At 42.3% G+C, this 14,874-nt stretch overlaps 1 protein-coding gene across 1 annotated transcript in view; it reads left to right on the forward strand.

The window, feature by feature from the left end:
• Positions 1 to 14,874, forward strand: part of DPT (dermatopontin) — a 70,850-nt gene that overhangs the window by 41,636 nt on the left and 14,340 nt on the right. Inside the window, exon 3 of the mRNA XM_030203852.1 lies at positions 412 to 519. Coding sequence (XP_030059712.1) covers positions 412 to 519 — 108 coding nt within the window. The remainder of the gene's footprint in view (positions 1 to 411; positions 520 to 14,874) is intronic.

Raw genomic sequence — 14,874 nt, forward strand, 5'->3', positions numbered from 1 at the left:
CCTATCAGTTTCTGTAAATGCAGCTGTGTCCCAAACTTGTCAGTTGGGTTTTCAACATACCTACAATAAATTTTCCTATGATAACTTTCCATATGCTGGTCTTCAATATATGCAAATTAACTTCATGCATATGCATTGTGGATATTCTAAATTAGCTATGGGGTCCCCAGGACAGATTTAGTAACATAGTAAATGAAGGCAGATAAAGACCTGAATGGTCCATCTGCCCAACAGTCACATTCATTATTAATTCATGATTAAACCAACAATGTATGTGATATAAAATACTGACAGGTTTGGGAAGCACCGTGCTACATCAGCTGTACACTACCTCTTATGCTGGTTTTGGATGAGGGGAAGGGGTTATTTCTTTTGAGACACACACATTTACTCTTTCTTTTTCAATAACAGGATGACGACAGAGCACCCAGGTCATTATGGAGAAGATATGGACATGGCCCTAGATGGAAATGGGTATTATGTCAGGGGTGCAACCACCACTTTCTCGGCTGTGGACAGGTCAGTAAGCTTTGGGAGGGAATCAATGGGAATGAGGCTTGATAAGGGTGTTGCCTTTCCCCCAGCAAATATAACAGCCATCGCTAAATAATGCCTATTCTTGACACCTTTGGGTGCCTCAATAAAGCAAAACACAATAAAAATAGTTTACCCTTTTAAAAATAAATAACTACTATAAGTGTGTGATTCTTTGATTACTCAAAGGCAGTGTTTCTCAACCTTTTTTTACCCCAAGACATCTACATTTTTTAAAATGTTGTATTGCACAACAACCTCCACAGAACAGTCAGTATAGACCAAGGGAGGGGACTAATATGTTTGAAAAAAAAAAGGCAGGTAAGCACTGAAAACAGCGTTAGAGGCTGGAAGGATTCAAAGGAGAAGGTACTGTGAGAAATGGCTACATTTATTTTCCTACCATGGTAGCAATAACTTACAGGTAGTGGTATCAATAAAAGCTGCAGGCTGTTTTACAGCTTCCCAGTGACCCAGTTTTAAATAAAGGGTGTTTCTGCAGAGAATCAAGCGTGATACTTTCCATCAAATGACCAGTTTGGCTAATTTATTTATTTTATTTATTCATGACATTTATACCCCACATTAACCTGAAATAGACTCAATTTCAATGTGGCTTACAAACAAACAATAAAGTGAATAAAACATAATAATGTACAGAATATAAAACATATTACAATAAGCTCAAGAAGCAAATTAATACATGTGCAGTAAGTAATCAGTGACTTAGACTATCTCAAGGACAAACAAATAATTAAGGGTGGATAGGTACGTAATTAGGTAGGACTAGATGGAAAACGAGATTAAGAAAAGGGTGTGGGTAAAATTCAAATAAATAGAGTTCTTTGTATTCAGAAAGGCCAGACTGAAGAAATGTGTTTTTAGAAGACTTCTAAAAGTTAGGTAATCATCTGTAAACTTGATTGATTTAGGAAGAGAATTCCAAATTTTGGTGCCTTGATAGGAGAAATTAGCAATTAGCAGAGTGAATTGTTTTATATATCACATTCTTATAGATAAGGAAATGTAAGACCGTGGTTCTGTCTCTGTCCCCATAGGCCCTGTCTCCATCCCCGTCCCGTCCCCGCAGATTCTGTCCCTGTCCCCACCCCATCCCTGTGGGCTCTGTTCTCATCTACAGAAGTCTAAAACACTTACGATTTTTTATTTAAATCTTTTTATTAAAGTATAAAAAGGAACAATATGCTGTGCAACTGTTATGTATAAATTACAAATAGAAAACAATAATAACAACTAGCAGCTATAATAACCCTCCCACCACCACCAACCTTTACCCTTCCAACCCCATAAATAGCTGACTTCTACTACCCTAAGGAATCCTAATTCACCCTGTTAAATTGTCCAGGGGTACAAAATACAATCCATTCTGTATGCCCTAGAGGGGAGATTTTTTTATTCTATGGACGAATAAGAAGTCATCAATAATCTCAGGATTCAGTCTAGCTCGCCAGTCTTCCACAGTCCCTCCTGCAATAGAAGATGTCTTCTTAGAAGATGTGCTGGTAGCAGGATTTACAGGATCCCCCAGGCAAAGTTTGCTAGCTGTGGCCAGCATGTTGGCTTGTTTTCCCCCAAAATAAGAATATTGACATCTGCCTCAATCAAACATAAATAACAGTCCAGTTCATTGACAGGCTTCAAAGTAGAAAGTGACAAAGGGACAAAGTTTGTCCCCATCCTCATGGGATCTGTCTCCATCCCCGCCCCTTCCCCATGGGATGTCTCCGCCCTGTCCCCGTGGACTCTGACCCGTCCCCATCCCCACAGTTACTGCGGATCCCTGTCCCTGTGTCATTCTCTCTCTATAAATATGCTACAGAAATTACCAGGCTGTGCAATGGGGAGCAAGGGACTGGTTTCAGCACATAAACTGGCATTCTCCAGTCCTGGCAGCTGCTATTTGTACAGAAAGAACCCTGCTTCCTCTACTGGAGGAGACACAGAGAAGAAGATTACCCAAATAAAGCAAAGTGTATTTGTCTTCTAGGATGAGTCAATCCAGCAGCACACAACACCAAATGCAGAAATATCAACACCATAACAGTGTCCAATATCTCATCCCCTAAGACATTGATGAGATACAGGCAGTCTTATTTAATATCATACTGAAATTCCTTGTATAAATTTTAGCAAACTTACATGAATTGTTGATTTGAAGGTGCAGGCTTTACGACAGGGTGTTTGTTTTTATATCCAAATTAAACTCGTTGAACCCCATAAGAAACAACCTAGCATTCCAGTCATTGTGCAGAACTGCTACCTATAGGTGGGTTTCAGAGTACATTCATGCCACATTCTGGGGGACCAGCGCCAAATTTACCTTTTAGGGAGCCATAGGCACAAGAGCAGGTGTGTACTTTCCAAATATGCAGGGTTGGGAGAATGAGGTCCCCTCCATAAATGCACCATCGTATTAGGGGTGCCTCCTTCCTCCGGCCCCTGTGACTGTCCCCTACAATTTTATTTATTTATTTTATTTTATTGCATTTGTATCCCACATTTTCCCACCTCTTTGCAGGCTCAATGTGGCTTAGAATACATCATGAATGGTGAACATATATAAGAGAGTAGACTTTAGTGTTACAGAAGGTTTTTGGGCAAGATGATAATGAAAAAACATGATAATAGTATAATGAGCAGAAATTATAAGACAGTTCTGAGTAGATGTGGAGGAGTTGTGTGTATTCACATTGGTAGATCTGTGCGGTATACCTTGTTGAAGAGATAGGTCTTCAGTAGTTTGTGGAAGTTCGTTAGTTCATAGATCTTTTTTAAGTTGTGCGGCAATGTGTTCCATAACTGTGTGCTCAAGTAGGTAAAGGTTGATGCGTGCATTAGTTTGTATTTTAGACCTTTGCAGTTAGGGAAGTGTAGATTAAGGAATGTGCGGGATGATGTTTTGGCATTTCTGGGTGGTAAGTCTATCAGGTCTGACATGTAGGCTGGTGTATCTCCATGAATGATTTTGTGGACTAGGGAGCATATTTTGAACATGATGTGTTCTTTAAGTGGGAGCCAGTGTAGCTTTTCTCATAGGGGTTTAGCACTTTCATATTTTGTTTTACCGAATATGAGTCTAGCTGCAGTGTTCTGGGCTGTCTGAAGTTTCTTAATTATTTGCTCTTTGCATCCAGCGTAGAGTGCGTTGCAGTAGACTAGACTGAGCACCATTGATTGTACCAGTTTACGGAAAACAGTCCTTGGGAAGAAAGGTCTTACTCTTTTTAATTTCCACATTGAGTGGAATATCTTCTTGGTTGTGTTTTTCACTTGGGGCTCAAGTGTTAGGTGTTGGTCGATGGTAACTCCAAGAATTTTTAGGGTGTCCGAGATTGGAAGGTTCAGATTTGGTATGTTAATGACGGTGAATTTGTTCTTGTTATGTTGAGATGTGAGTATTAAGCATTGGGTTTTTTCTGCGTTAAGCTTCAGTCGAAATGCATCCGCCCATGAATGCATGACCTGGAGACTTTGGTTGATGTCATTGGAAATTTCTTTTAGGTCTTGTTTAAATGGGATGTAGATCGTTACATCGTCTACGTATATGTATGGGTTGAGGTTTTGGTTTGATAGTAGTTTGGCCAAGGGAGTCATCATTAGGTTGAATAGAGTCGGCGAGAGGGGGGATCCTTGTGGGACTCCGCATTCAGGTATCCATTTGGCTGAATTAATCAAGTTAGATGTCACTTGGTATGATCGTGTGGTTAGGAATCCCTTGAACCAGTTGAGAACGTTACCTCCAATCCCGAAGTACTCAAGGATATGTAGTAATATTCCATGATCAACCATGTCGAAAGCGCTTGACATGTCAAATTGTAGAAGTAATATGTTATTTCCAGTTGCAATCGCTTGTTTGAATTTGGTCATGAGAGTGACTAGTACTGTTTCAGTACTGTGGTTGGACCGAAATCCTGACTGGGAGTCGTGGAGTATTGAGAATTTATTTAAGTAGTTTGTGAGTTGTTTGGTCACTAATCCTTCTGTTAGTTTGGTTATTAAGGGAATGGATGCTACTGGCCTGTAGTTGGTTAGTTCGCTGGCACTTTTCTTTGCGTCTTTGGGTATGGGGTTGAGTAAGATGTTACCTTTCTCCTTCGGGAAGAGTCCATTTTGTAACCTATAATTCAAGTGTTTCGTTATGTCTGTTGTGAATTGTTGAGGAGCAGATGTCATAAGGTTGTTTGGACATATGTCTAGTTTGCAATGGGATTTGGCAAATCTTTTGAGCGTTTGGGAGACGATATCCTCTGATAGTGTCTCGAAGTTGGTCCAGGTTCTGTCTGCTGGGTAAATGCCAGGGTCTGGATCTAGACATTCAAGGAGTTCAGCATAGTCGATGGTACTGATAGGTACCTTAAGTCGCAGTTGTATGATTTTCTTGTTGAAGTATTTCGCGAGATTGTCTGCTCCTGGTGTGTCTTTGCTGTTGGTTGTGACTGGTATAGTATCTAGTAGTTTATTCATGAGTTGGAAGAGTTTATGTGTGTCCTTGTAATTTTGTCCAATTATAGTTTTGTAATATAATCTTTTAGTTTGTCTTATGGTATATTTGTATTTTCTTTGGAGTTGTTTCCAGGCGTTGAGTGTGGGGTCGTCTTTCTTTTTATTCCATGCGCGTTCTAACCTTCTAACTTGTGTTTTAAGATTTTTCAGCTCTTCATTGAACCATGGTGTTGAATTCTTTCAATGTGAGGTTCTGGTTTGGGTTGGAGCAATGTTGTCTAATATGGATCTGCATCTGTTGTCCCATTCTAAGAGGAATTGGATTGTATCTGCTTTTATTGTCCATTCGTTGTAGTAGATCTGTTGCCAGAATATTTTATAGTGTTCTGAATGCCACCAGCCTACACCTGTACCTTTAAGGAGGTAGTCTGACAATGTGCTGCCATTCAAACTGAACAGTATTAGGGAAAGAAGGCCAAAGGGATGGAGAAAGTAGCATCCTGTTCACTGTTGCATCCTTAGGCAGGTGTCTTCTCTGCATAATTAGGTGCAAAAGAGTAGGGGTGGACCAAGAAATCTCTCCAGCCGATGGTATGTTGGAGTAACTTTATTCAGCACCAACTGTGTACAAAACCCGACATGGGACCGTGTTTCGACGGATCTACCATTTATATTTTGGCAGGCTCTATAGCGTCTGTTGCACTGACACTGCATTGTAGACATTGTTACCAGACATTCTTCTTTCATTCCGCACCTACATTCTGTGATTTTCATCGCAAGTGTTTGACCCCTGAAACAGACGGTAATAATGTCGTGTATTTTAGAAATAGGAAAAAAAATGTGGCTAAATTCTTACTAAACCATGTGGAGGGGCATTTTTGATATGACGTCTAAGTTCAATTTTGGATGTTTTGCTCAAAATGTCCAATATTCAAACAGGGAATTTAGTCATTTTCAAAACAGAAAAAGTTTGTCTTTTGTTTTTGAAAATGGCTATTTGCTAGATGTTTTTGTGCTCTGTGCATTTATATTTTTGGTCCATTTTCAGAAAAAAAACATCCATGTGAAAAACACACAAAATCAAGCCATTGGAATGTAGGAGGAGCCAGCATTCTTAATAGGCTGGTCTCCCACCAGTGGCGTAGCCAGAAAGCAATTTTTGGTTGGGCACCAGGGTTGCCAACTTTTTTAAAATTGAAAAACTTGCCACCTGATACCCCACCCCATGCTCCAGCTCTACCCCACTCCCAATAACGTCAATAAGGGTAGCAGTGCAGCCTTCAGGGGGAAGTACAAGAGATTGTACTCTTCCGCCTCTATTGAGCCTTGGTTCCCTAACACACATACTTAGCCTGTATAGCAAGACCAAACACTTTTCAACATATCTTTCCAGTTACACGCTATAGAAATGATCCCAGAAAGTATAGTCTATTATTAAAGGCAAATAAATTCTGCATCCACAGAACCCCCTGTCCCTCCCCCAATGGGCACAGAGCAGAGTTAGGACATTTCCCCATAAAACTCACCGTAATCTCAATAGCCACCATGTAGTAAATAAAACAATCTTTAAATCAAAATGTCACCCATAACCTAGTGCAAATCTACAATGCCAGCACTAACTTCCAAAAGAAGGATCCTACCTATGAAAAAGGCATTGCCCTACATATTACAGTTGGGCCGTAAAATATCAATACATCTATTGGGAAAACTAAACAAACCAAACTTACTACAGAAGTCTACATAGAAAATTCATGCTAACAGAATACCTCGATCACACAAACGGAACAAAAATGCCAAATATAGAATAATTGACTAAAAAGTATAAACATAAATATAACCAAAACCCCAAAAAGCCAGACCTTGCATGTAATACAATACCAGAGATACAGAAAGAAATGCATTTCCTCCTATGCAAAATATAAACATAGTACATGCCAGGGATGGTGTTGGAGTGCAACTAGAGCAATTGCTCTTGGTCCCCTGGCCAGAGAGAGCCACAAGCATGATGGAAGCTGAAGGCAGTGCAGATGGGCTTTGGGGTTCCCTCCTAAATTTATGGCCTGGGCTCCAGCCATGTCTAACACTAGCTCTGGCAAGATGTACATTCCAAATGTGACATATTCTAATCAGAAAATTGAAAAAAAATATTTTTCTACCTTTTGATGTCTGGCTATTTTATTTTTCAAATCAGCTTGGTTCTAGTCTCTGATATCTGCTGTCTTAATTCACTTACCAGGGTCTCCTGTCTATTTGTCATTTCTTCTCTCTCCATGTCCACCATCCATCTTCCATCTCTGTGTCCCTATAGTTCCTTGTCCAGCACTATGTTCAAAGTCCTGCATCAATCACCACCCTTCTATCCCCTACCCCTGTGTCCAGCATCACCCCTTGTGTACCTATGCCCTCACATGCCTAGTATCTCCCTTTTGAGTTCCTATTGTCCCCTATGTCTAGTATCTCTCCCCTGTGACCATATACCCCTCCCTCCCAGTGTCCAGCATAGCCTCTCTATTCCCATATTCCTCCTTCTCTGTCAGGCATTACCCCTCTGTGTTCATATGTCATTCCAATAGAGCATCTCACGTCTGTTTCTGTATCTCCCCTTTCTTCCTCACTCACACCAATGTCTCTCTCTTGTCTCCGATCCCACCTATCCAGCCACTCTGCTTCTCTCTTCCAGCTTTTGGCTCTTTCTCCCACTGTGGGTTAAACAATTTGTCTCCCTCTTCCTTCATCCCCTCTCTCCCTTCCCTCTAATCTCTCCTCCTGTACAGCACCTCTCTCCCTTCCCTCAAGCCTCCCCTGCAGGCCTTCCCTCCAGCCTCCCCTCCCCACAGGTCCAGCACCTCTATCCCTTCCTTCCACCCCCCCCCCATGCAAGTCTAACAACTCTCATCCTTTCCTCCAGCCCCCAGCCTCTCTCCCTTGCAGGTCCAGCACCTCTCATCCTTCCCTCCATCGCCCCCCCCCCCTTTCAGGTCCCGCACCTCTCTCCCTTGCCTTTTTCCCTTGCCTCCAGCCAGCCAGCCAACCAGCCAGCCACCCACCCCCCCATTGCAGGTCCAGAACCTCCCTTCCTTCCAGCTTGCCACCACCCCCCTTTGCAGATCCAAAACTCTCTCCCTTCCTTCCAGCCAGTTAGCCATCTCTCCCCTTTTGCAGGTCCAGAATCTCTCTCCCTTTTCTCCAGCCAACCCCCCCCCCCCCCTTTTGAAGGTCCAGAACCTCTCTCCCATCCCTTCCCTATGCCCTCAAGCCCCCCCCCCCCCCACGCAGATGAAGCCACTGTCTCCCAGCCTGTCCCTCTCCCACCCTGCAGGTACAGCCACTCACTCCGTTTTCCTCCCTCGCTATCGCTTCGCTGTTTCTAGCTTAAATTAAGGGCACCGGCTGACAGTGATTCACAGACGAAGACCTGCTCCAGAGCCTTCCTTCCGCCATGATCCGCTCTCTTCAGCGCAACTTCCTGATTCCGAGAGGGCACATCGTGGCGGAGGGAAGGCTCCGGAGTGCTCAGCGAATCACTGCTGGCCGCGCCCTTAATTTAAACTACACGCTTTACAACAGGGATGAGGGAGCAGGAGGGAAAAGAAGATTCATCAGCTACAGAGCAGGGAAGGCTCCATAGTGGTTCTCTGAAGAGCTGCCGGTCGGCACTGTTAAACTAGATGCTTTGCGGTGGGGGTGAGGGAGGGAAAAGAAGACTCAGCCACAACTGAAGTTGCGATCGCGATCCACTATTTTTGGGTGGGCCTTGGGTGGAAATGGGTGGGCCTGGGCCCACCCGGGCCCATCCATGGCTACGCCCCTGTCCCAGACATCCCAGGAGGGCAATGGGGCACTCTAGGAGGCACTATTGTGGACTTCATATAAATGCTCTCAGGTACATATCTCACCATTGCTTCATATTTTGTCTGCTGAGCCCCCCAAAACCCTCTACACCCAATTACACCACTACAATAGCCCTTATGGGAGAAGGGGGCACCTATATGTGGGTATAGTAGGATTTGGGTAAGTTTGAGAAGGCTCGCAGTTTCCACCACAAGTGTAGCAGGTACGGAGGGAGGAATGGGCCTGGGTCCACCTGTCTGCAGTGCACTACATCCACCACTAGACTACTCCAGGGAACTGCATGCTGTTCTATTAAACCTGAGTATTACAACTTAGGCTGGCATAAAGGCTGGTAAATAATGTTTTTAATCACATTTTGTGGAGGTGGAAAGGGGTCAGTGACCACTGCGAGAGTAAGGCGAGGTCATCCCTGATTCCCTCCAGTGGTCATTTAGAGCACCTTTATGTACCTTATTCATTATAAAAGCAGATCTAGTCCTGGAAGGTTTTGTTTTATTCCATTATGGCTGAAAAATGTCCAAGTGTTAGGAATGCCCAGATCCCATCCTTAACACATCCCTGACACACGCCCCCTTATGATTTAAACTCACTTCTGATAGACCTTATAGAAAAACGTCTAAAAATTGGTTTCAAAAATACCAATTTGGACATTTTATTCAGAAAAACGATCAAATGCAGATTTATACCACTTTTTGGATGTTTTTCTCTTTTGAAAATGAGCCCTATAGCCTCCTATTTAGAGAAAATTAGTACTATTTTATTGGTTTGAAGCCGGTCTGAAAGTGATATCAGAAGAGTGTGAATCCATAGTAAGCAAAATTTGTATGTCATCAACATAGACCAAAGGACTACAATGACAAGACCGAATGAGGAACCCCAAAGGGGCAATAATGATATTCAATAAAATGAATGCTAAGAGAGATCCCTGGAGTATTCCAGAGAGACCTGGATGGGAATTTTATAAGGTACCTCCCATATAAACCTAAAAGTGGGCCTTTCTAGATACGAAGAAAACCAATCCAACACAATTCCCAAGTCTTTCAGATTTCATAACAATAACTTACGATCAATTCTATCAAATGAGGATGACAAATCCAATAGTGTAAATAAAATAGATTTGCCAGCATCTACAGCTAGTCTAACCTCATTCATCATTTTTTTATTGACATTTGATATACCACCATTTGCAAAGGTGTACAAAACCAGAAGCTAGTTAACAGATGTGGAACAACATTATAACATTAAATATACAGATAAGATTGTTAAAAATCAGAAACAGAAGGAAGAGGATCAATAGCACAACATAGAGGGGCATAATCGAACGGGGGGGGGGGGGCGCCCATCTCTAATGACGGCCCCGTAAAGCGGCTTACCCGACCGTATTATCGAAACAAGATGGGCGGCCATCTTTCGTTTCGATAATACGGTTAGGGACGGCCAAATATCAACATTTGGGCCGCCCTTAGAGATTGCCACCCTTAGAGATGGCCGACATTGGTTTTCGCCGATGATGGAAACTAATGGCGGCCATCTAAAAACCGGCCAAATCCCTTTGAGATGGTTGTCCCCCATTTTTGGCCATAATTGAAACTGAGGACGCTCATCTCAGAAACGACCAAATCCAAGCCATTTGGTCGTGGGAGGAGCCAGAATTTGTAGTGCACTGGTCCCCCTGACATGCCAGGACAGCAACCGGGCACCCTAGAGGGCACTGCAGTGGACTTCACAAATTGCTCCCAGGTGCATAGCTCCCTTACCTTGTGTGGTGAGTCCTCCAACCCCCCCCCCCCAAAACCCACTACCCACAACTGTACAACACTACCATAACCCTTAAAGGGTAACAGAGGACACCTAGATGTGGGTACAGTGGGTTTCGGGAGGGTTTTGGAGGGCTCCCATTTACCACCACAAGTGTAACAGATAGGGGGGATGGGCCTGGGTCCGCCTGCCTGAAATGCACTGCAGTACCCACTAAAAACTGCTCCAGGGACCTGCTGCATAGTGCTGTAATGGAGCTGGGTATGACATTTGAGGCTGGCATAGAGACTGGCAAAAAAATGTTTTTAAAATTTTTTTGGGTGGGAGGGGGTTGGTGACCACTGGGGGAGTAAGGGGAGGTGATCCCCGATTCCCTCTGGTGGTCATCTGGTCAGTTTGGGCACCTTTTCAAGGCTTGGTCATAAACAAAAATGGACCAAGTAAAGTCAGCCAAATGCTCGTCAGGGCCGCCCTTCTTTTTTCCATTATCGGCTGAGGATGGCCATCTCTTAACCACGCCCCTGTCCCGCCTTCGGTACACTGCCGACATGCCCCCTTGAACTTTGGCTGGCCCTGCGACGGAAAGCAGTTGAGGCCGGCCAAAATCGGCTTTTGATTATGCCGATTTGGCCGCCATTAGGAGAAGGGCGCCCATCTCCCGATTTGTATCAGAAGATGGCTGCCCTTCTCCTTCGAAAATAAGCAGGATAGTTTTCCATTCTTTAGATTAAGTCATAGAAGAAACAGCTGATGTTAGTAGAGGGAAGAAAAAAAAAGGCTGAGCCCCATGGGATGGAAATGAGAGCAGAAGAAGAGATGGTAGAGATAGAAGATACTAAGCATATGTGCCATAGAGTCAGTTCGTTTTTTTCTAACGAAAAAGGTGCCGGTACTCAAATGCCAAGCTATCCTTCAGGGGTGGGGTGATCATTGAGGGACCCACCCCACAATAGCCAGGCCTCCTGCAACCAGTCACAGAATCTATGACAAGGCAGAATTGGCATGTAGAGCCTGAGCTCTTTCATTAAAACTTGGGGATCATGGGTCAATTTTAGCAGACAATGGAAAAGGTGCCGGTATCAGTACCCCCCTCAAAAAAAGCCCTGCATAGAGTGAGAAGAATCTAACCATATCATAGACAGGTGGGATAACCAAAAGTGTTGCAAAATAACTCTCCTCTCGTGTGTCTGGGCAAAAAACTCTTTATTTGGGAGTCAATCCCCTTCTTATATACTCTATGAATATTCATGGATATTACATGTATTATCATTACTATTGGTTACATTTTGCTTACACAACCATGATCATGCATTGCTTACAAGAACAACTCTACATGAACAGCTCGTGAACCTGCTCAGGAATGTACAAACATCACCTGCTATTCTGCTACTTTCTCAGGAAAGAACAAAAACATCACATGCTAGATTCTCAGGAATATACAAAACATCATCTGCTGCCTGTATCCAAATACATTCTATCTACATCTCCACCTTTTTTTTTTTTTTTTTTTAATGAAATCTCCGTGGTGTGCCAGCTGGAGATGGAGGTGGAGATGTTTGTAATAGCTTATAAACATATTGAGCAGAGTGACGTGTTGGAGCGAATGGACGAGGAAAACATAAAGAAAAAAGGTTAGGAATGCATTGTATACAACAGCAAAAAATAGTGAAAACAAAAATACCAATGACTAAATACTGGATAATAGGGCGGAGCCAGGTCCAAGGGATCCATTGCCACAATTGATCCCATACATCAGAGAGTAGGTTATTATGAATAGTAATATGAGTAGTTAAATTCCGTAGGAAAGCTAATTGTTTGTCAATGGCCTTTGAATTGTCAGATAAATTAAAACAGCACATGTCCTGAAACTCTTCGCAACCATGATGGTTAAGTAATAAAAGATAATCAATGGCTGCTCGATTTTGTAAAACTCCATGACGTAATTGCTGTTGCTCAGCATTAAGTAAACTAATAGCAGTGGAGGTTGCATTGATTGATTTAATTGCCCAACAGGCTAATTCACGAATATTTTTTGCATTTGCCGCTGCCAATGCAGGGACACCTATTAATGAAAATGCAAGTGCCATATATTCAGTTTGACTCAGAAATTTAACATTATCATTGCAATTGGCAGCAAGGGTCATACGCTTGGATCGCATATGTGAGGAGTTAGAAAATAAAATATGTTTACTGGGAAGTACCATAGTGAGTCGACTTAGACAGCATGTAGTACCATCAGATATATTAGCTGGAATATAATTAAAGGTATACATTCCACATGACCAAAACCAGCCAGGGGGTAAATGAGTAAATTTATAAATATATGAAACATTTTCGTAGGAGCTACAATTTAACAAAGTTGGTCCAAAATTAACACAATTTGATCGGGTACAATTAACCATACGAGCACATGTCATATTGATACTAGCTATTTGATTGGTTCTCACATGCATTGCCAAAGTAGGCGGCAACAGGGTTTGTGTTCCCCAATTATGGTATTCATAAGAAGCATTTCGATAGGATGAATTAACAGGAAGCTGTGAATAAAACCAAGTATCATTTTGCATATCTTTAGGATCATGACATACTGGAATCAGGCAAGTTGCCAAAACTTCTCCAACTGCCTTTTGATGAGAAAGACAGAAATCAGTTTGGTTCAGTGAAATTGCAAACGCTTCCCAAATATTTTTTGTGGGAAGTAATTGTGACTGTCCACAAGGTATGTACAAACAACAACACAGTAGAAGCAATGTAATGGAATTAGCATTAAGCGCTGCAATAATAGCCACTACGAAGTTATCATCAGTCTTTTCAATATGAGCTTTTTCTAAAGTCTCTGTAGCTTGTTGACTCAAGGCTTTAATTTGTCCCCAAGTAACAGGAGCATTAGGTTGACGAGTCACTGACCGTTTGCGTGTTTGCATCTGCGGTCCTTGAAGGGTGAGTGTGAAATTGGGAATTGGGTTGTGAAGACCTTGATGCCACGACATGAGGTTTCACCCACTTTGCTGGAATCCACACCGGGCCAGAATCTGTTTGAACAGCAGCGTAACCACGACCCCAGGTAAGGAGAGGCACAGGGGAACTCCACTGATCAGAAGGTAGTTGTCGGTATATGACCAAAGGACGAGATAAAGGTGGGGCAGGAGTACGAAAATGTTGTTCAAATCTGGAAGAAAAAGTTTTTGTAGCAGGATTATTGATGAGATTGAGATGATTCAGTGTGTAAAGGATTTGTGCTAAGCATTCATCAATGCTTACTCTATGACGGAGAATACCGTCTTTTTTTGTAGTCAGATTACTTAAAGCAGTTTTCAGTGTGCGATTAGCACGTTCAACAATAGCTTGACCAGTGGAGTTATAGGGGATACCAAAAAGGTGCTCAATATGCCAGAGGGTCAGGAACTCCTGTAAGGAGGTGGAAGTATAAGCAGGGGCATTCATATAATGATATACCAAAAGTTGAGGGAAATAGGCACGAAATGGTTGCAAGGCTTGATGAACATAGTATTGACAAATAGTGGGTGAATTTAACATTCCCTGGGGCAAAACTTTCCAACAATACCTAGTAGTAGGGTGTGCATTATTGTAAACAGGTACAGTAAAAGCAAAGTATTTATAATCTTTTTCCTGGAGAGGAATTGAAAAAAAACAATCCTTCAGATCTATAATAGCTAATTGATAATCATAAGGAATCAAATTAGGATTTGGAATACCACATTGTAACGGGCCCATTGGTTCTAAAATCGCATTAATAGCTCGTAGGTCATGTAAAAATCTCCATTTTCCGGATTTTTTCTTGATCACAAATACCGGAGTATTATATGGAGAATTGGTAGGCTCAATGTGATTTAATTGTAATTGTTCTTCCACCAATTGATGTAAAATCAACAGTTTTTCTCTGGTAATCGGCCACTGCTCTACCCAAACAGGTTTGTCAGTTTTCCATTCCAAAGGAAGAGAAAAAGACATATTTATGAACTGTTAATCAGGTAGGATCAATGATGCATCTAATTGTTCCAAAAGGTCACGACCCCATAAATTAAAGGGTACTTGTAAAATACAGGGCTTAATATGTCCTAGAACCTTGGTATCGTTAGGATATGTAATAGATAACCATTGAGAACTTTGGGAGGCTGACTGAGTTCCCCCTATTCCTGTCACATGTGAAGTATCTTCAATGGGCCATTCCACAGGCCATTGTTTATAAGCTATGACAGAAACATCCGCCCCGGTATCTAATATACCAACAAAGGGCTTTTGTTG

This window comes from Microcaecilia unicolor, chromosome 5, assembly GCF_901765095.1.
Source record: "Microcaecilia unicolor chromosome 5, aMicUni1.1, whole genome shotgun sequence".
In the NCBI taxonomy this organism is placed as follows: domain Eukaryota; kingdom Metazoa; phylum Chordata; class Amphibia; order Gymnophiona; family Siphonopidae; genus Microcaecilia; species Microcaecilia unicolor.